Here is a 22,818-nt window from a genome sequence, read left to right on the forward strand (position 1 = left end):
CAAGTTGAAACTTGTCACAACCATGGTTAGGTTTTACACGATAAGCTGTCGGAACGTAGAAAAGCAGAGAATGGTGACTGTAATCAGACTGTTGTTGTTTTTAGTTCCTTGAAGATCAAACATAACTACCACATACCAATACTGAATCTATTAGCAACAGCTTTGCCCCTTTTGTACTCAGTTTGTTCAACTCTTTACTCTCCCAGGTATGAACACATACTGGGCTGGTAAGAATGTACTACTGCTTTTGGATGAGGGGCAGGCTTGTGGCTACAAGCAGTTGATTGCATCACATCCGAAAGAGTGAACTGGCTGGGTGTGTACGATGTGTGTAAATGTGTGTGTGTGTGTGCGTGGGGGGTGTGTTCTCTTCTCTCTTTCTTCCCTCTGTAGAGCTGGGTAGGTGAGTTAACTATCAGATCAGGAAGTGGGATGCCATGACAGGCAGTGAGAGGAGGAAACAGGTACAAAATGTCTCTAAGTCTGCTCCAGCCCTTGGAAACATGAGGAGAGACTGGTGGGGAAGGACCCCGCTGCTGGTGTTGGCGCTCATCGCCTGTCTGGCTGGCAATGGTAGGTGTCTCTGTCTCTTCTCTTGTCTGTTTGTCTTTCTTTTTTTCACTCTCTCACTCTCTCTCTCTCTCTCTCTCTCTCTCTCTCTCTCTCTCTCTCTCTCTCTCTCTCTCTCTCTCTCTCTCTCTCTCTCTCTCACTCTGTCTCTCTCTCTCTCTCTCTCACTCTGTCTCTCTCTCTCTCTGTTTCTACCTCTAACTTTCTTCTGCCCTGCTTGGTAAGAAGTGCCCTCACATGCCTTTCAGTGAAACTGAGAATAGTGACAGCAGAGTTTCTATTGGTCTTCTTTTCAAGTACATGCCGCGCTGCCGAACTGTGTTGTGCCATTTGAATGCTCTGTTTGATTGCTCTTTATCTGAGTTACCAACATAATTTACCTGCTGTTAAGTGTGAACATATTGTTTATAGTAGACTTTAACGTTTTGTATTTTGAGTCTTTTAAAACAGCTTTTACTTGACTGTCTTTGTGTCTATTCAGTTTCAGCTGCTTGGTTTTGAATGAGAAATAGTCACACTTGATAAGAATCAGCTACACATACTGTTGCGGAAATGCAGATGGTCCTGCTTTTCACTTGCCTCAAGAGTGAGACAGACTTCCTGTAAGTTTAGAGTCACAGTCACAGTCAGATTTCACTATTGCTTGCGTCAGCAGTTTTCATCACCTTGGTTGGCCAACATCCCGTAATGGTTGATTGTGTATTACGCTTCAGAGCTCCCCTCATATTCTTTATCGGTTAGTTTAGCCTTTTCATTAAACAGGCTACAAACTTTCACATAGGATGTACAGAACATAATCCCGTTTTTCAAAGTAAAAGGGGATGGGTACATCTGTAATAGACAATTTGACTGCAGATGAAGAGTTTGCATGCTCAAACCTCCCCTGTACAGTGCTTGGGATAAAAGCATCTGCTAAATGAATCTATTATTTTTAATCATGGGTTCAGCCCAAACGAGCAACAGATTATATCAGTCTGTGGCATTCAGTGACATTACACACGGCCAAGATTCAGTCTTCAGACTGGACACTGATATCTTTGATAACTAATGGATATTAAGTGGTGGTTGTCAGGATGACTGCATTGAATGAAAATGAATTATAGCATTTAAGCAATGGGTCTTGTATTGTAGCACTGTGTCAGACTGATGAGGAAGAATCACCTGATGAAGTGACAACAGAAACACCTGAAGAACCAGATGATGATGATGGTAATAAACATCTACTCCTTTTTATCTTCAACAATGTGTATTTATGTATGTGTACTCATCTTTACTTTAAAAGTGGTGTCAAATAACACTCATGGTTTGGTCCATGTTCCTCACTTGTATTAATCCTTGGCTCTAACCCTTCAGTGGTCCCGACAGGTAATGAGATGACCACACCAAGCACTCTCTCATCACAGACTACTTTAGGTGAGATTGCACCAGATCCTGTGGGTTTTCCTGGCTCATGTAACATGGTCATTTGTTATTAATTTACCTTACTAAATATCCATATGTTGCTAATAAGGGGCATTAAATACAATTGTGTTTTTGTTTTGTTGTTATGGATGTTTTTGTTCACAGTTGAAGGGCATGGTTCTGGAGACTACATAACAGACAATAGTAAAAGTATGTTAAAAAAAGGCCAAAGACATGAAGGTCCCATTCCCTTTTCATACTTCCACTTCTGATTCAAACATGTTTTTTGTGGTTTTATGATCAAAGATATTGCGCTCTAACTTGAATCCTCTCCTCTTAGTCATGCTAGGGGACGAAACCCCCAGCTCTTCATCGGATGAAGAAGGTCTAAATCCCATCATTATTTTGGTTCCAGTCATCTTGGTGGTCGTGATCATCATTTTTATTGTGGCTGGTATAATGATTCATCGCAGATTGAATGGGAAAATTAGCGATTCTGGTAAGTCTGGCACACGTAAACATGTTGTTTTTGTAATAAACACAAACCCTCCACTAACTTCCACTGTAGATTGACAGCTGTTTATGTGATATTTACCAATAAAGCTATATATTATACAGTCAGCCAATACAGAAAGTGATTATTAGAAGGTAAATGTCTTCGCCTGGCTTTTTTTTTCTTCTTCAGAATTACAGTAAAATGTATAAAGTGAGCCTAAATGTACGTTTATATTTCTAGAAAATGGGAAACAAGATCCTTATTTGGATGATCACAGTTCTGAGAAAGTTCCAATGTAAGTATTACTCTGCTTTAAAAGGATACTTGGTTTGTTTGATCTCCAATCAGTTTAGTCTTTTTTTTATCCTAAAGATTGTTTTGTGTTTCCTGTTAAGGAAGAGGGCATGAAGAAGCATGTTTAAAGAGGTGTGTCTGTGTATGTTTGTGTGTTTGATGGATTTGTGCAAATACGCCGGTTATGCATTTTAGCAGCTACTAGCAAACCATATACAACCACACTGGTAGGTTTGTCATCACGTGCAATGCAATAAATTCAATGTCAAGTGTGTTTTGCGAAGGGCCATTAAAGGGGGAGGGGAGGTAGTCCTACCTGCATGGACACAAGCCGGGGCTTGCTCAACCCTGGTTGGGTTGCCTGGGTGAGAGGATGTCTGATTGTTGAAATACCCGATGACCGCAGGAACCATCACTAGTCACGTGTTGAGGTGCATCTCAAGATGATTTTTGTTAAAAGATAAAGATAAAGCTGTTCTTCAGCATCAACAACAAAGTTGACATTCCGTAGCCTAAGCTCCTGTGTCAGTCATTAGTGCTACAACAAGTACAAAAAGTGGAAACAGGAGATACAATAGATTGTAATAGAAGTCCAAAGAGGGAAGACTATTTGGAACATTTTATTTTGATAAAAAAACGAACCATTCAATTGCATTGCTGCTTTCTTCCAGGCCCATGTTTGAGGATGATGTGCCCTCTGTTCTGGAGTTAGAGATGGAAGATCTTGAGCAATGGATGAATAAAGATGGTACGTCATTCTTATAAAACAAAAGGTACACGCTCTAACAATATATCAATAATGAGGATGATTTATTTTGTACCGCATGCAATAGCATTTGGCTGAAAGTTTTTCCAGCAGAGGTCGCAGTTGTTCTATTTGTTTCTTCTGTGGCTACTTAGTGAAAAAACTGTTCAATCATAAATCTTAAATACAACTCACAGGAATTCAGATTTGGTTGTTTTTTTCGAAAATCAGCAGGAACAAGAATATTTACCTAGGCCTCACTAGATTATTCTGAAAGTTCACATTCTTGATTCATGTCATAAAATGATGTAGCAGTACCATACATGTCTACTTGTCTCTACAGGTGGTGCTGGAGTGGACTCTGGGCCAGCGTAATCATATTTATGGTGAGTGTAAGAAGTCAAAGCTAGTGTGGACCTACTGGATCCATTTGTATGTGATGAATAACATGCTCATGACGTTTACCCACACTGCTTTAACATCATGGCATATAAAACTTTTAGTCTAGAGTTGTGAGTTTTAACAAATTACTTTGGCAAACAATTACTAAAAAAATGTAACCTACTTTATGCAGTCATAAATAATAACTAGGCCAAAGGGTAAATATTTTCTCAGAAGGTGTTGCAGCGAACATGTGGAAATGTTGCAAGATAAGACAAGAAGTCAAACCCAAACCCACGGTGGTTTACAGTTAACATAGATAGAGGGAAGAGCCAACTGTCAATAGAACCTGAAGCTGATGACCTGATACCAGCACTAAAATGAAACTTGAGCATGGGAAACCATTTGATGAGTAAAAACAATAGTCCTATAACTTCCTACTCTCATGGACGCAAATAATCACTATAGTGACCATCAAAAACAATATGAAGTAGCTTGATACCTATTGTTTCGGTTTTGGTTAGTTTTTCTGGTCACAATAGAGTCAACAATACACAAGTTGACCTTTGACCCTGGATAAAGGACCACTCTTTGTAAACAAGTCTTACCAATCCAGCTATTTTTTTTTTGTACAGCAGGTACAGAGTAGCTCTAACTGGCGAACTCTGACCCTTGAGTTCTCAGCCTTGGTAATGCTTTCAGGCAGGAACCATAAGACATCTGTTAGTGATTGCGACAGGCATGCATGGAAGTGTGGCGTAAGGCAGCAGAAATATGTCCCCTCTCCGTGTGTGTGTGGTATGGATGGGTTTGGGGTTAGTGGTCCATGAAATGAACTATGAGCTCACATTATTCACACGCTATTTACTTGCCAGGGAAGTTTTGTTTGGAATGTGGCACAGTAGTTGAGGGTTATCAATGAACTCAGGCCAGAAGTCAAAACACTCAGATCTGTCTTGAAGACTTGATGATAAGTACCACACTATCAACCGTATTCACTATCATTAATTTGGAAGTGGTTTTGGCTTGTATGCTTTTAAAGACAAGTAAATTGGCTTCTTGCAGGCAGGTCATGTATAGAATTAGAAAGGGACATTAATTCTCCATGATTCATCATTCCCCCAAAATGATCTTCAAACTTTGTAACTTGTGGCTCAGGGATCTGACGTCTCTTCCTGTTTGTCCCCTTCCTCCTTCAAGGGGATTAGAGTCACGGACACTCAACTCTCTCTCACCCTGCACGCCCCTACTGCCTGAGACTAAGGACATGGTCCGAGCAGGCCACAGGAAAGGACCCTGTGTCCCTCAATGCTGTGTGTAGTTGCTTGTTATCAGCTCTATGAACGTTCAAGGCGTGTTATGTTACAGCTATGTTACTACACACCCACAATTCCCAGGAAACAACTCCACTGAGACTAATGGGACACTAATGGGAGGACTATTCTTAAATTCCAAATGTGAAATCTCGGGTAACTCAACTTGTACAAATGAAAGATTATGAGAATAAGATTATTGGAACATAAAATCAGTACCATTCGCCCCTACTTATAGCATGTGGCAATAGAGATTTCACCAGTTGAATTCTGGTTGCTTCTCCCTTGTAATATTGTATTATGTCATTCTTGAGCCTGCATTGTTCATTGTTTCATACCCTCTAGTTTGTGATCATGCTGATTGCCTTTTATTTTCATTTGTCATACTGTAATTTATGGTGCTTTGAATGTAAATTGGTTTCAGGAAATTGTCAAGAAAAACACATAAATAAAATAGCTTCCTGCCACTACTTTTTTTACATCGAAAAAACTATTACTATCATAATTACATCTCAAGAGATAGCAGATGCTCTGTTTGCATTCTCTCCCTTGCACAGATAAGCAGTCAGCTGTAAACTGACAGTGTAGACCAGATTGCCAATCCCAAAGACTCTCCCCTCTAACGATAGCTAAAATGGCGACCATGCGTTGACTTGCTTCTTTTCCCCAGATCACTTCCTTCTGCTTCTACTTTTCTGTATGTGGTGGCCCATCTCTATGGCAGAAGCCTTTAATTATAAGGGCGGCTGGTTTATATATGATCAAATGGAGAAATAGTTTTCTCTGGTGCATGAAATGGGAGGGAAAAAATCACAGCAATAATCTTTGCAGGGGATTTTCCGAGAGCCAATACCAGCCCAGTTATTGTACTCAGGAATTTCCTACAGATCCTTACTTTGTGTATTTTCTGTGTAATTTTTCTGTTAAAATATTTTTTTATGTTTGTTTAATATATCCTCCACCAATCTTGTTCTTGTACACTGTTTTTTTAATATTTTGTGTAAAATCACATCCAGATGTTTGAGCGAAATCGTCAGTATTTCAGTTCATTCTTTATTGTAAATATAAAAAAGTATTGTCAGTGAGCATTTATATTTTATACTTTGTCCTACAATGCCTGGACATGACTATACATACATACATTTGTGTATGATCATTGCCATAGCCTTAATTTGGTTTTGGTTTTAGTCCTGGTCGGTTGTCAGGAGTTGCATCGAATGTACTGTCTTCAAAAGGAAAACGATGTACAGACTCAGATATCCTGTTTGTAAATACAAGTCACAAATAAATTAGTAAGTTGAGGAACACTTCTTAAATATTTGGATTCCCCTGACATAGTCTGAGTCACTAGTTACAAAGAGAACAAGTGTGCTTTTTCATGTGTGAGTGAGTGCTGTACAGTCATGTGTGTGAATATGCTTCTGTTTGTATACACATCAAACACAGTTATAGACCATTGGACCATTCGAATAGACACCAACATCACTCCATACACAAGATGGCTGTAGCAGTTTTTTAGTTGTTGACCAAGCTATATGTGTCGTGGCCTGTGTTTTATGCAAAGGAAGGGTGTTCACTGTATTGTTCGCTGGACGGATTCTAGTCAAACTGGTTTGCATGTGTACATGCTGTAGATGAAGTTCCTCTGAACCAAGGTGATCTAACATATATACAAACAACATAAACCAAACACTGGGTGAATCAGACAAAGTAACTTACATTCGACACTCATTTCATATTCATTACCTACCATAGCATCTACTCAGAGGGAAAGAAAATGTGTACCTGCCTTGTACATCCTGTACACCCTGCCCTGGCATCATGACTACAAGACTTTACTTCTTTCTGCTTAGTTCTGTCCTGCACTGAATACACAAACTGCTGTATAGTTCACTGCCCCTGAGGTGACATTAAAGATGGTCACACACCCTATCAGTTTTCTCTCACACAATCAGCCATGTTTGTCTTCTTCTTGGGAGCAGCGATGCTATGGTTGACCTCTTCTCCCCCATCTTGTCATCTCTGCGGCTTATTATTGCTATTACACTGAACCACAGAAAGAAGATAATCATTTTGTATTGAGTAGAGCGCACAGCACACACCAAAGCGTGTGATGTGTTAGTGTGCGCATGAGTGTGTTACAGACATACAAGCCTCCAGCCTTGGTCCCTGCTGTGTCGGAACCAGCATGCAAAGCCTCACAACGCCTAGCTATGCTGTGCAGCACATTATGCCTAACTAGCAACATGGTCAATAACCCTGTCATCCCCAGTCTCCAACTTCATCCCCGAGGTGGAGATGGGGACTGGGATGCTGTGGTGGCAGCCAAGAGTTCAAAATCAGGCCTCCTCCCTCTGTCCAAGACTGGGATCAACCTAAAGTTAAGCCTGTTCAGAATGTCTGGGAGCCAAGACACGTATTGACATCTGATTCTGTGGGAAAACCACCTTTGAAGTTATGACACAAAAGTACCATGTCTCATGCTGGGATTCCCTGAGGCAGTTTTGGTTGCCCAACCGCCTGGCTTTCATCTCTTAAAACTGAACAGCAGACCACACTGGATATGGACTTTGTCTGGACGGCACACAGACTCCACAGACTGAACCGAACACAACTCGTACTTTTCTTTAAATCTATAACTTAAAGAGAATGGGACATTGTCTATTTCCAATTTATCCTCAGAAAAAAAGAAAAGAATACAGTTTTTTATGCCTTGCTTAACTTTTAAGCCAAACATAGCTTGATACTTGCAAATGTGAAAGATAATGCTGGAGAGAAGAAACAGATGGAAACCATTTGTTGTTTTGTTCCTCTCTAGTCCAGCCTACTATGGCTTCTTGCAAATCTAAGTTATGTGTGTAGTTATGTGGGACTCTCCTTGGACTTACTGGACTTACCAGAAAATACCAGAAAAGTGCTATTTCCTGTTCAATTTTCATTTAATGGAACCCCTGCCTCTTTCATATTAAAGAGTTCTATATAGCCCATGGCTCACACAAAAACATTTCAATAAATAAAAAATCCCCATATCCACAATTTTCATATCCAGGTTAACACTGAAGGGAAGGACAGACATCACACTTTTTGATGCACTTTCACATAAGGAATCATGTTGGGTTTAGCAACTTTTCACATATACATTCTCAGTTAATGTGTCTGCCCAGAAAAGCTCTCCCTCACTTACACTCCAAGGCATATTTTTTTAGCTATCTTTGGCCAAGTGCCAGTATCAATTCCATGCTTCTCAGAATCACATTCTTTGGTGCTTAGTGATATCTCAGGGTTTAAGAGTCTCTCCCACTGGCAGATTGAGATACTGGACATAGAAATGAACATAAGACGTTTAAGGTCTTATGACCTTATGAAGAAGTTTAACAATGCATGGCACATGCATTGTTACATCAATGGTACATCAATTCACTTCAGCACAGACACTGGTCCAAGGTAGACTTCAACTACACTGTTATGCACCGGTATTAATCTTCTCTTGGAGTCTCTCATGTAGTGTAGATAAATAGATATCTAGGTAGATAAATACACGCACACACACGCACACACACACACACACACACACGTACACGCACACGCACAAACACACCACAATGAGGCTATAACACACTCATACACACATGATCAGAGTGTGACGTCAAAGTCTAGCGTCCTCAAAATTGGAAACGGAATCATTATCCTGCGACTCACTGTCTCCGGTCGCTCCAAGGGGCGAGCTTTCATCGCAGTGTAGAGCGAGCGTGAGAAGCACAGACTTGAGGAGACCCATTTTCTAAACTGCTTTTGTAGTCGCAGTCTCATTCAAGCACCGTATCGGAGAGAAATTGTGTCGGTGGATGAACCGTATTTGTCGTCCAACTGAGAAAATAACTATTTTACGTTGTACATTGAAGCGGAAGCCGAACAAGTGAGAGTGTCATCGAACGGCACCTGAGTTAGCCAGGCAGTTGGCTAGCTGGGGAGGGTTACGAAGTGGCCGGGACCTCACAGCAGTAAAATAAATCATCTTTTTTCCGGAGGAGGAGGCAGGAGCACTACAATCGTGGACATATTCTAAGGGGAACCTTCTCCCTATTTACAGTCTAAAGTCTCCAAATATCTGAGGTAAATGCGGATTTGGTATATGAAAACTGACGATTATTTAGCCAGCAATGTGCTGCAAGACAACAGAACGAAGGGCCGTGTACTCTGGCTAGCTAGTAGCAGAGCTAGCCTACTTGCTAACGTGGCTAGCTCGCGAGTATTCGTCAGCAAGCCTGCCTTAGTTGATGTTAGCTAGTTAGCTGGCTAGCTAACATGAGCATTTTAATGTCATGTTTGATGTTAAGCAATGCACAGTGCAATTTGTAGGTTTAAGGTCTATTGACCACAGTGTGCCTTTCAACAAAGCGAACTGCGTTCATTACCCTGGTACAGATGAAATGCTAGCTGGAGCTAAGTAACGTTAGCTGAGCCAAGCCATCTTTTGCAAAAACTGTCTGGACCCCTATGCTTGCTAATATTAGCAGACTACCGGAAGATATCAGTTGTATTGAACAATGTTGTTCTTGTCCACACAACTTTAGGTTCTCTAATGTTGGCTCGCTTTCATATGTAATCCATGCGCTGTTAGGTAGGATAGGAACCAGTGATTACGACATTTAACCTTGCTCTTTATAGCTCGTTAGCTAACAAACTTGTCCGCGTTGGCTAACTAGTCTCTTCTTCGGTGCTGAATCGTAGCATTCCATTTCATCGTAGCTAGTTAGCTGTCTAAAGTAGCTTGATACCTAGCTAGCTAACACATCTTTAAAGCTTGACTAACTGTAGTTTGCGCGTGGTTTTTTAGTTAGCAATAAAGACCGGCGTGGTTGTGAGCATAACACTGTTCGATACAGTGTTGTTGTGGCAGAGCAGTAAAAGTTTTGTGAAAGTCAAAAAGTTTTGATGGCTGCAAGACTGCAACGTGAGAAGTGCGCTAGTATTCGTAGTGTGGCCTAGCCTAAGTTGTCACCAAGCATGTTCGATATGTTAGAACATGAATAAAACATGAATGAACTATTTTAGTTGAATATTTTGTGTCTGTCAAATCATACTTTTACGGTTGAGGAGACGGTTTATTATGCAACAGCTTGACCAATAAGATGACTACCATGCTTTCCTAAACATCGTTACTCTATCCCAAGGCACTTGTCAATGTTGTAGGCTATAGACCCTTAACAGGAACGCTAATTCTCAATTGCAAATACATAATTCACCCAATGCTGATGCACATGTGAACAAAGTCCTATGAAATGCAAAGCTGTAAGTTGAAAATATTTCTGATCAGTATCCTCATTGACCTCATGACGCCTAGCCTAGTTCAGAATCAGAAACAGGTTTATTGCCAAGTGTTATAAGAACAAGGATTGCTATCCGTGTCAGTGGCCTTGTTGTCCCGGGCATTGTTGAAGAGGCCAGATGCAGCCGGTGAGAATCTTCTTGTGCCCCAGGGTTTTGGTCCTAATGGACCACAGCCTCCTGTTGGAGGGGAGTGGTTGAAAGACTGTGTTCAGTAAATGACTTAAGTTCATTTTCGCCCTTTGTTATGAAAGTGTAGGGTGTCATACAGAGTGCATTTTGTTACTTAAACTGTTCAATGTATAGTACCATTCTTTTTTTGTCTGCAGCATTTATAACAATCCATGTTTAATAAACGTGATTTAATACAGACACTGTCACTAAAGTGTCCGATTGCCTAAGTATCAGTCAAACTGAATTTGGTGGCAGCTTGGCCGTGGCAATACATAAAGCATGACATGAAAGCACGTCATTCTACTGTCCTAACCTGGCCAACAGGCAGGTTAGGCCTAGTTGGTTGGTCTGTTGATAGTTGCAAAGTGTGAGCACCATGTGTCTTAAACCAGTCAATCTGACAATTCAGTCTACAGTCATACTTTTTGCTTGGGACCATACCTTGGTCATCGTCAGTTTTAACCTTCAAATAGAGTACACCGCAACCGGATTTGTCATATTGTATGTTTTACACATTTTACAATACAACTGTCTTGAGGGAGATGGCTTCAGAGGAAATTAAATCTTCTTGGGGAAATGTGGACATGAATTGAGAGGACTGTACCTTACTACAGACAGCATATCTCTAGTGTATTGTCTGTTTGAACACTGCTCCCACACCCTCCTTCCCTTTCCCTCTTTCCTTCCTCCTTTCTGAAGGAGTACTTTCCCCCTCCTGCACTGTCACCCGTTTCCTTGATAAACTCTCCTCTGTATTCTCCTTCACTTTATTTGCAATTAGGACTGGATCCTCTAGCTCTGCAATAAGCATTTTTGCCCTCGATTAGGCCATGAAACCAGGGTCTCTGCCGACAAGCAGAATGGAGCACTGGGTCCTATAGGTCTGTAATGCTCATTTCCCACCACATTAACTCTGGTACTTGAACCTGTTAAATTTTTTTGCAAGCGTGGTCCTATCTAGTGAACTGTTTTTGAGCAGAACCATTGTAATCAAGGATGGTCAGCCATCAATGTTGGGTATTTTTTTAATATAATAATTATTTATTGTCTTCAAGTGAACCCAGCCTTGGCCAACTCGCAACTAGTTTGGCATACAGCTTACTCTTTCTCATGCCACTTTCTAGCATTTCTGGAAGCTCAGGACCTCAAATAGTCACCAAGCATTGGGTTTTGTCGGCATGCCATTGCCTCTTTTTTACAATTTCTCACTTGACTTCTCCATTGTTGCCTTCTCCATCCTTTCTTTCCAACCTGCAGAATGATACTCCCACTGCTGTGGTCACAGTTCGAACTTCAGGTCAAGGAAGACCGTAATTGTCCTGAGGGATAACTGCAGTGCTCACAGCCACAGTCAGACCCAGACGCCACTCTCCCCTTGTGAACGGCCCCATACAGTCGCAATATTGCCAGCCTTTTGGATCCAGCTGGGAACCAACTTTTGTGGTTCCGCACCAATTTTATTTTTGGGCGAAATGCTCTGAACGGTTCAAAATTAAGTGTACCATCAGGAATGGAACCCGTTCCATGTTGTTGGAAAAGGGTATGAGGGACTCAAACAACACAATCCTGTTGTCTGAAAAGCAGGAAGTGAGAGCTGTAGAGATAGCTGCTGAGAGCTTTTTCAGTGTGTTTATAATGGTTAAGCAGTCTGTGAAATATTGGTAACGAGCAGAGGGATAAATGTAACACTCGGTCAAGGGTCAACCACGTCGCACATCACGCCAATTGTTTTCTTTTGCAGGAATATACATGCGCCTGTTTTTATTTCACTATACCCATTCGTTTTTTGGACTCCACACCAAGGGCCAGCATGATTTTCAAGGGAGGGCCCTCAGTCTCTGTCTTTATGCTCCTGCATGTATACAAAATTGCAAGTGTGCGGGCAAGCAATACTTAATAATCCTTTACGATACAAGTGTAACCTACTGCAGCACCATTATGAGATCCACCCAGGGAAAGATATCATGAACTCCCTGGTTCTGTGGTTGGATGTTGCATCTCATGCTGCTGACTTCATTGTTGGTCAGTCCAAGATTTGTTGAGATTAGTTTTTGCATAGTTTAAGGGAAAGGACACTGTTTATTTATCATCAGCAACATCTGTGTCTTTTCAAACAGATTATAAGTTAATGCGTTGACACAGCTTCAAGACCTACATTTCCACTGAATCATGAGCTAAAAAAATCTCTTTTCATTCCTTGGTACACCAAGGGATTTCCTCACTCACAGCCCAAATCAGGTCAGACAAGTGATAATAGTCCAACGGTTACAGCAATTGAATACAAACACTCTGCTGAAGCTTCATGCCATTGTGGGCTTTAATTGTTTTAACTAATCTAGTCTTGCGAGCCTGCCGGGACAGTTGTCTTGTTTTTGGTAAGGTTAAATATATTTGAGATTGTACTGGTATGTTAATTTGTTTTGGTGGTTTAGCTTAACACGTAGTTCATCTTCATCGGCATGTGCTGTGTAATGTCATGTTAATTGTATTAATGCTGAGCTCGGCTGTTTGCTGCCGATAATCAGAAGAGAATCTGCATCCTTGAGTGCACATCAATAAACACACTTAAATAAAGACATTTGTTTTTTATGATGTGTTTAGGCAGAAAAACACATTTTTGGGGGATAAGATATGTGCTGATTGTCAATTTGCGATGCAGCTGTTGGAAGCCTAATTGGTTTAGTCTGATACTGTGTGCCCAGCCACAGTATCAGACACAGGGCGCAGCCTGGTAGTTAGTGTTTGTAAAAAGCTTCACATTCCCCCACCCTGTGGCTGTTGGTATATTGACCCCTGGGCCCAGCTAAAAGCATTCCCATTCACCAATGGTGTCATTTCCTGTCTTTGAAGTCCATGTTGCCAAAACAACGGGGAGATGAAAGGGGGATGGGGCGATGTGCCTTGATGTCCAGGTGTTCTAGAAAACCCAGATACCTTGTATACCGCAAGTGTTTTGTATAACACAATGGTGTTTACTATCAGTCATCCTCAGCTTTGCTTGGAGCCGGCCAGTGTAGCCACCTGTAGCTATTTAACTGCCATCCTGAATCCTGCATGTCCTGGAACGCGGAGCTGCCTCCGCAAAACAACATGCGTTTTCTCCGAGTCTGTACACAAGTTAATCTATTTCAGCGTCAAACCCAGTGAGCACGCATCAGGGACGGAGATGAAATGACACTTCCTCCTCTCCTCTTCCCACTCCAGCGTGACATCTGGAAAGGTGTCGTCATGAGAGCTAGAGGCGCAGCCAGCGTGCACGGCCCCAGTCAGACCGAGACGACACTCTCCCATTGTGAACGACCCCATGCGGTCTCACTATCTGCAGAGAGCGAGGGCAGTGTAAATAATTCAGGGGCTCTGCCATGCGGTTCTGGGCTGGGTTAGGAACACTCAGAAGGAGCCTCACAGACACCACCGCTTTGATGTGGGCGGCTGGTGTGAACGTGGCACGACACACACAGACCGTGGGCTGTGGCTGTAATGAAAGCCTGCATGAAGTCAATCTATGGACAGCCGGTTGATGTTCAGTTTTCGCAGACCTTCTGATCACAATATGATAGCCCTAACATGACATGGGATCTTATTCTGGTAGGGACATATGATCAGAATAGCCCTATATAACCAACTAAGATGTAGTCAAGTACTAGAAATACACTCCATCCAGGAGTTTACACATGTGCCATTAACTGTTTCAGCCTAATGGCTAGCATGTTTTTAGATTCTGGCTGAGTGGTGCTGGAACCTCCGGCCTGTGGTAACCCAGTCTGCCCGCCAGCCAGTCTCCCTCACAGGACGGTGGGGTTCTTCTGATGCACGGCATGTCGCGATAAGTCTGACGACCTACACCTGCTGGCTAGGGTTGGGCTTCTGATGGAAGAAGCCTTCTGTCGCACAACCATCTCGTAGATCTGATGTAATCGAGGTGTCTTGTGATTTTGTAGATGGAAAGGTGAAGAAAGTCCTAAATCCCCCCCCCCTCCCCTTATCTCTCCCTCCTTTCCAAAATCCCTTCTTCCCTCACTTTTTTGCTTTCCAAGTTATCTAAAAGGATTACCACCATGAGAGCTTCTGGAACCGGTTTGAATGGGGACACTGAAATGGCGAGTGAAAGGGAAACCCTAGCATTGTCCTGCTCGGGCGCTGAGGGGCTTTTGTGTTGTCTCCTTGATCTCTCGTTGAAAGTTTTCACAGCTGCATGGTCCCTTGCATGTCCTTCACGTCGAGCCTTGAGACAGGAAACTTCACTGAGGACAGATATCGCCCTGTTGGCTGGTGGCAGTCTGGACGTCCTTGGAGGAGGGGGAGGGAAGAGAGAGAGAATCTTATTTTTTCTGTATCCACTCTCTGAAGGAGTCCCCACTTAAGTGTGATTGTTTAACCCTTGTGTTATCTTCGGGTCATTCTGACCCATCAGTCATTGTGACCCACCGTCGTATTGCGACAACTTTACCGCATACAAAAACAAAGTGAAGCAATTTCTTTTAACCGTTGGGCTGTCTCTGACACCCCACATTGCAAAGGTTAAAAGAAAATTATTTGTATTTGTTTTTGTATTGGGTAAAATTGGGTAAACACAACGATGGTTCATTATGAACCTTTGGGTCATGTGACCCGAAGGCAGCACAAGGGTTAAGCGAGTCCCCCTCCCCTCTGTTCACACCATGGTGGGCTATTAGTGTCTGCCAGGCTGATGCTGCTGTCCATACAGCCCTCCTTTTACACAGCTCCTTTTCTTTCCACCCCCTGCCCAAACACAATCATACCCTCCCCCGTTCCCTACACACCCATACCTTCCTTAACCCCCACTCTTCTCTCCTCGGAAACTATCTTTAAACTGCAGGTGTAGGATGGCAAGACCTCCCCACCACCCCCCCAACCCCCAAAGCAGGGCCCCCCAGGAGAGGTTGTGTGTTGACATGGTAACGGTGAATGCAGACCTCCCTCACAGCGGCCCCCCCCCCCCCCCCCCCCTCGCTTCTGCTGCTGAAGAATTTGAGTCTGAGAAATAGTCTGGCCCACCATTGTAGTTTAGTTTACCCTTCACTATTGTGATACTGATCTGGGTGTTTGTGTGTGTATGCAAATACAAATTGACTTCTAAAACATCTAGTGTTTGGGACACACCAAGTCCTTGTCTAGAAGACAGAAATTTGCCACTAGATTCCACTAGATTAGAAGTAGTAGATGATTTAATAGTTTAATGTAAACAGTAATTAGTTTTTATTTTCCAATTCATTGTATCCTCTTATCATTCAGGTTACATTAATTACAAAAACATCTGCGCCCTGAATCCTGGAGAATTCCAGAAATGGCAAAAATATTCTGGATTTCATCGGGCCCTACCCACAGTCCGCTCCCTGTGGATACTGAATTATTTACTGCTTCAAGCGGATAAGAGGACCTCGGATCCAACTGATGAGAAGGTTTTCAATAAGGCCCAGCAGGCCCTCTCATACCATCAATGCCATACCCCCGCCCCCTCCACATTCTCAAAGAGGGGACTCCTTTATTAGTCCTTAATCAACACGAGCAGACAAGTCGCTCTGCGATAATACACACATACTTACATGGAGGGTCAGGGACACTGAGTAGCCTGTGGTGTTTCAACACTTCTGCCACGCAACAGGCTCTCCCAGCCCAGTGGCTCAGCAGCATGTTTTCATGCTGTATTACTGGGACTCTGCCAGTTCTCTGCTGAGATCTTGTCATCGTGTAACCTGGCCTGATGTTGCACAGCATTTTGGTAGTATCTCCGCTAGCTCTGGGACATGGCTGGGGCTCTTGTTGTGCTTGGTGTGCCGTACCCTGTCGATGCTGGGGTGCTATGTCGAAATGTAGCATAGCGTTATATATTGCGACACGCAGCAATCTTTTCAATGTCAGAAAGTTCCATTGTTAAATTGTTTTGTACACTAGAGCACCAATGTATCAATATATTCACGGAGCGTGCTGTAATGTGGCGTTTTGTTGCTAAGTGTGATGTAGGTCGTGGCTGCCCTTCTGTGGACGACCCCAGCTCAGGGCTGTACCAGGGTGTCCGAGGGCTGTGGAGATGGACAGCTGGCAGCTCAGTCAAAGTGCCTTAAGGTATATTAGTGAGGATAATCCTCCAAGGAGAGTACAGCAGTAGGGAGACATACACAGATAGATAGACAGACGAGCACAACACAATCTGTCCATTCCTATACCTCTTGCTCTCTCAATGATGGGTTCTCTACACCCCCCCCCCCCTCATCCCATGTTCCTCAGCCCAGCCAAACTTTCTCCCCACATGGCAACCATCTGCTTTCCAGATTATTATCCAAAGGAAAAGCAGCCATAGGAGCAACATGCCAGCAACAGATATCTTAATGATTAGTTCATCCAAAATGGCAAATCTTTGTCTTCACTTTTTAGTTGTGTGTGTGTGTGTTTTCGACTCACAGCTTTCGTGCCACTGTAAACACTGTGTGCAACAAAGGGACTTGTGTGAGCAGTTGGGGTAGGATAGATTATCTCTAAACGTAGACCTATAAAAGAAACAGACACACATAAATCAACAATTGATTTTTCCCAGCAGTTTTCACCCTTGGCATTCCTGAAGGGCTCACATCTCCTTTGTGGCTGTTTCTGCGTGTACTTCTTCACCTCCCCTCCTCCACCTCCCCGGTCCAGAGTCTGCAGCTCAGCACTTCAAAGCAGAGCGCTCTGCTGTGCTCCAGATAACTCGTTGTACTGCAAAACTTCTAAGCTTCTCCAGGGCCCCTGGCCCAGGTTTGTCCCCTGTTTCCTCTAGTGGGGGATACCCTCTTTTGCAGAGTCGAGTTCAAGCCAGGTAAATGGAGTCTGTATGTTGACTTGTTTTGCTAGCGAGTTTGTGTTCACACCTCCAGCTGTTATGCTTTTTGGTGACAGGTTCCCTCAACTCGTGTGCAGTAAACACACGCTCTGTTGCCTCTGTTAAAAAAGTCCAGGGAATGAGCAGCCAAGTTGATGTTATTGGAAGGAAATGGGTCCTTTTCATATTCCCGCTACACAATAGGGGGATTCTCACAGTGTCTTATCTCTGAACTGCTCAAAAAACATGTCCTCCCTGTTTGGGGAGATTACTTCATGCTATTGTCTATCCTTGACACCCTGCACATGCATTGTATGATTGCAGGCATGCATGCACACACACTCACTTTGTCCTTCCATTCTACTGAAATATCCCCCTAATTTCCACAGAGCAAATTAAGATGACATGGCATTGCTTTTTTGTTTACATGATGCATTACCTTAATCTAATCACAAAAGCCAGATATTTGCCCAGTCTCTATTTTCCTCCCTTAGCTTAAACCTTAGCAAAGATTTGGACAAACAAGCCTCACAGATGACACCTGTTGCCTTATCACAGTTGCCATGGTAGCAGGTCCTTCTCCTCTCGATTTCCTCTGGGATGTAGTACCTTTACTGGGTTGCATTCTTCTCTCTGGGAACATTTTCCCCCTACTTTGTATTCCCCAGGCATCCTTTTGTAAACAAATCATTATCTTCTGTGGACCAACACATCTTTGCCAAACTGGAACTACAAGCCAGCCAGTTCTCAGAGGAACACAATCACCTTACACCCACTGATAGCAATGTCAAGGTAGCTGACAGAGGAATATGGTTACCACTTCCCCGTTAGAAACATGATTCTGTATTGGCCTGTATTCTACAAGGTCATCCGTGGGAGAGCTGTGTAATGTACAAGTGAGAGACACCAAAACTTGGAGGGGTGTGTTTTATAGGTTTTTTTTGGGTCCACTTTTTGAGCCATTTTACCATACAATGTAGTAAATCTGTCCGCTGTGTTGATTTTAAACGACACACCACCAAAATACAAGTTTTGCCAGTATTTGACTGCAAACCCACTGCCAGGCCTAACCTTAAACATGGAACCAACAACAGCCTACATGTTGCTTTCTATATTTAAGCTCAATACCGAAGCACCTTGATGAATTCAAAGAGCCCCCATTTCAGGCTTCTCCTGTATCAGTATCTGCCTCCAGCCAACAGCTGCTTCTATCTGGCACCTCTGCTCTCTGCGTGAGAGACATCACTGTTGTGCATCCATTCGGATTGTTCATATGTGCTTGAGATCTGCAGTGCAGGTCAACGTACTGTATAACTGTGTTCTCAAAGTGGTCTGATGTAGCGTTGGGGGTATGGCAAGTGTGGGTGTTAAACAGCAGAGTGAAAGCACTCGTTTTATGGAGGGTTCAGAAATTAAGTGGGATCCTGTGGATAGCAAATGTGTATGGCGATTTTCAAACCCATAGCCTGAATTCAAAAGGATTGTTTTTCTTAGAAATTGTTCTTCTTAAATTAAATTCAGGAGGCTCAGATACAGAAGTCATGTTTTGTACTTGGTCAAACATTACCCTAAAGTCTGTGACCCATCAGGATCACCCCACTCTTGGTATCTTAGCTGATGCTACAAGCATTTTGTGTTTGTGAACCAGTGGACCAGACTCTGCTATTAATTACACTTGGACATTATTGAACACACCACTAGACTAATTATACACTCTGACACACGACAGTTTAACATTTCAGGTCACTCACTCTCTTTGTCACTTGTTCATCGACTCTTTTGATTGGGCACAGTTGAATTAGTTTCAATTACATCTAAAATACCTCCAATAGTTTTGGTATAATGTGATGCCAATTAGCTGTATTAACATAATCTCATTGATAGCTCACACTCTCACCTTTGCCAGTTATAAACTCTGCTAATTGCTGAGCTAGATAATCTGTTCCTTTTGTATGTTCATGGCTGGGCGACTCTACACTCAGCAGGACATTAATTGGACGGCTGGTACTTGTAATGGGGGATGCATGGCAGTGTACCAATACCAGGGCATAAACTTCAGTACACAATAGATGACCCACAGCCTCAACTGGTGAGCTATAGGAGCTACGGTCTTAGCCATAAACCTTGCTCAATTCTTTCATCCACAGTATAAAGCCACAAATAGGAGTCAGATGGCTGAGCGGTGAGGGAGTCGGGCTAGTAATCTGACAGTTCGATTCCCAGCCATGCCAAATGACGTTGTGTCCTTGGGCAAGGCACTTCACCCTACTTGCCTCGGGGGAATGTCCCTGTACTTGCTGTAAGTCTCTCTGGATAAGAGCGTCTGCTAAATGTAAATGTAAATAGAAAATATGTGGCCCAGACGTACAGCCGTCTCCAGATCCACATGGTGGTTGTGTGTATTAACTTCATCCTCTTGACAAACGCTTTTTATCAACAGATTAAAAATAAGTAGGATTATTGTTTGAGAGATACTGGGAGCTTTTTTACGATTGCTCTGACTTTGGCTTTTAGTCCTCCAATGTTCTGAGCGGAGAGGATTGATCGCTGCTCACACGCTATCACGACAATAAAAGCTGTATTCTTAAGAATATGTTGCTGTATTTGGCATTAAGGTCATGTCTAGTGTGTGTGTAAGGATGCTAAATCTTTAATCAACCCATAGTGGCGTATCTTCACTATCCAGACCAGTGTTAAACTCAATTTAACCAGTAAATAAAGGACATTCCTTTAGACAGTGTAGGAAGCCTGCATCCTGTGTAGGGTCAGGTTATGTGTGAGCCCTTGCATTTTAATAGTACAAAAACTAGGTCTTCGTGGTATCTTTACCCCCTGTATTACCTCTGGGGCTTGGGTACCTGCACAGACTGGCTTTGGCATGGCCGTTGCTTGGATGCGAAAGTGGTCTTAGACCACTTGCATTCTGAGAAAGGGACAATGAGCACAATACATTTTGATCAGAAACGGCTATGTACATTTACACCACAATTTTATAGTTGATTGAGATTTGTCTCACTGTTCAAGCGATGAAAATGTTCACGGGCCGATGTTTTTGTTCCAATTCTTTTTTTGAACTCTATCTATTCTGGTCTACCTTTTAAAATAGTCAGATGTTTTCTATAGGCCTATAGTCTTAATACATAGACATGGAAGTGGCCCAGAGAAGAGAACCTTGTCAGGTGCTTCTTGACCGTGGCCTAGCAGGTCAGGAGGGTGGCTTGTCATTACAATTGGCTCCTCAGAGAATACTATAAAGAATTGAAATCTCATTTAATTAGTGTTCTTATACGGCTGAATAAAGAGGCTTTTGTTTACGGTAGCCTGCTAGCACTTTATTTGTTTACATGCAGAGAAGGCTATCTGTGACTGCCCAGTTTAGCTGGACTAATATGGACAGGGAATACGCATCTTTATTATAAAAAAGGAATCCGTGCCCATGCTCTGCCACGACAACCAGATGTCCTTTCCCTTCTACAGCTACAGTCGGCCTGCATGTTGCTGAGAGATGTAGACCATGGCCATGAGTGAACATCTACTAATTTCTCATTTCAGGTTAAAGGTTTTGTTATTAATTCATGCTTGTATGTCAGTGAAGCTGTTTTACTGCTAATATCCTACGCAGCTAGACTGCTTCTTTGGGCTCAGGTTCAAGGAATTGTTCTTCAGCTCGAGCCATGCCTCTGTGCTAGCTGCGGTACAGTCTGTGCAGCACTACACTTCAGTCTACGAGTAGTCCAGATGCGAATATTTTGGGTTTTGTTGAAGGACACACATTTTTACCCATGAACTTGAAGTTGAAAATAGTCCTATTGTGCTCAACTTTCACTGTTTTCGAATTCTGAAAACAAGTATTATTTTACCTAATGGAAAAGGGAGGCATGTTATGATTAGCCTATGATATACAGACTGGGGGTTGAGGTTGGCAAACGTTTCTCAAAATGGTTTGTTCTCCTGAGTCAGTTAAGTGTTGCTAGGCAATCTAGAATAACATGGTATGAGAAAGGACAGAGGTTTTGATATGGGAGGTCCAGGTTACACACCACTGTAAACTGACCCCTACGTCTTCTCGTATGGTGACGAACGTTCACCCAGTCAACAATGCCAATGAAACAGAAAGTACTTTTGCACGTCATGAAGCTAGCTAATGCAGTGGCATCCTTGCATTACATTCTATCAACAATGAGCAGACATTAAGTCCTGGTAATTTGATGGGTGAGTCCAGAATGGAGGAAGGATACTTAAGAGATGGGTAGTGCTTTTGCTTTCTGTCGCCTCCGCATCAGCCCATCTACAGCCATTCCCACAGTTCTCCCTTGCTGCCAGGACAGCCCTCAGCTCCTGACAATGAAGACCAGTGTGCCTGTTTGTCAGGCACTCTTGAAAAAGTCCCCTCACCTTGTGTTTTTTTTCCTCCTTTGGCCAGAGCAGGTGAAAGAGCTCTTCTGTTTTCATCAGGGACTCTTGAGTGATTAAGCATTTTGGGGGGGACAGGGCTCTCTCAATGTTCCGTTGGGATGTCTTCTTGACTTTAGTCAGTAGGCACCTTGTGCTCTGAGTTCTTAGGGCCCTAGGGTCATGTTGCCCTCCACGAATAAGCCAGTGGTGATGTGAATTATTACATGGAGAAGACATACATGGTAGTTCACTCTCTGACTTCAAGTCTCTAGCAAGTGCCTCTGCGATTGCAAGTTGACTCTTGCCACTAAAGACCAGATGCCATGATGTGGTCTGTAGCTTAGTGGCCAGAAGCTTTTGCTAAGTGTTAATAGCCTACTTCTACAGGCGTCTATAGGTATATTGTTGGGTCAATATCGGCGGATTGCGACGTGACCGTCAGGATAAATAAAATAAAATAAGGGAGGCTAACAGCTGTACAACATGTTCCAACATGCATCCATGTGCTCAATGTCTCTTTCCTTCCAGATGTTCCTCTTCAGAGTAACCTCCTGAATGAAAAGTTTCTGTTTCTGCTTGCTATTTTGCAGTTTGCGTTCATGATAATTCAATCTAATCAAGGAACGCAGGGATAGGAATTTGATGTAGGATCTTCACATTTCTCATAGCATCCTGGAGCAAATCACTTCCAAGTTTACTGTGAAAGGAACATGTTGTATCCTGGCTTTGTCGGTATTTTATCACTGCTCTGAGGGAGGTTCTCTTTTTTAGAGCTGTAGCTTTGCTTGCATGCTGTTCAGGTTTACAAGAGGAATTGAATTTCGATTAAACTCCTGTGACTAGAAGCCAACCGAAAGTATAGTTAGTTGTATGGTGAATTGGCTACTTAAACTTGTTTGTCTGT

At 42.7% G+C, this 22,818-nt stretch overlaps 1 protein-coding gene and 1 long non-coding RNA gene across 5 annotated transcripts in view; both read left to right on the forward strand.

Moving 5' to 3' along the window:
• Positions 1-390: 390 nt before the first annotated feature.
• Positions 391-6,188, forward strand: tmem154 (transmembrane protein 154). Of its 4 annotated transcripts, none has more exons than XM_062477818.1 (9): positions 391-573; positions 1,702-1,779; positions 1,936-1,983; positions 2,137-2,211; positions 2,312-2,470; positions 2,708-2,762; positions 3,433-3,509; positions 3,850-3,892; positions 5,088-6,188. In XM_062477818.1, exons 1-8 carry the CDS (start codon positions 438-440, stop codon positions 3,879-3,881), a joined length of 660 nt encoding a protein of 219 aa, XP_062333802.1. In that variant the 5' UTR covers positions 391-437; the 3' UTR covers positions 3,882-3,892; positions 5,088-6,188. The 4 variants fall into 4 exon arrangements, with proteins under 4 accessions (XP_062333802.1, XP_062333801.1, XP_062333804.1 ...); XM_062477817.1 differs by having other exon boundaries at positions 392-573; positions 1,924-1,983; XM_062477820.1 differs by having other exon boundaries at positions 393-573; positions 2,137-2,181.
• A 2,687-nt stretch (positions 6,189-8,875) lies between these two features.
• LOC134033441 (uncharacterized) overlaps positions 8,876-22,818 on the forward strand; it is a 42,396-nt gene continuing 28,453 nt past the window's right edge. Inside the window, exon 1 of the long non-coding RNA XR_009932122.1 lies at positions 8,876-9,313. This is a non-coding gene — a long non-coding RNA (uncharacterized LOC134033441). The remainder of the gene's footprint in view (positions 9,314-22,818) is intronic.

This window comes from Osmerus eperlanus, chromosome 14 (genome assembly GCF_963692335.1).
Source record: "Osmerus eperlanus chromosome 14, fOsmEpe2.1, whole genome shotgun sequence".
NCBI lineage: Eukaryota > Metazoa > Chordata > Actinopteri > Osmeriformes > Osmeridae > Osmerus > Osmerus eperlanus.

Bases quoted from the DNA above. Each gene is read 5' to 3' on its own strand.
- tmem154 (XM_062477817.1), top strand. From the start codon at position 438: ATGACAGGCAGTGAGAGGAGGAAACAGGTACAAAATGTCTCTAAGTCT. The intron at 574-1,701 runs GTAGGTGTCTCT...CTTGTATTGTAG, and splicing joins CGCCTGTCTGGCTGGCAATG to CACTGTGTCAGACTGATGAG. The intron at 3,510-3,849 runs GTACGTCATTCT...TTGTCTCTACAG, and splicing joins GCAATGGATGAATAAAGATG to GTGGTGCTGGAGTGGACTCT.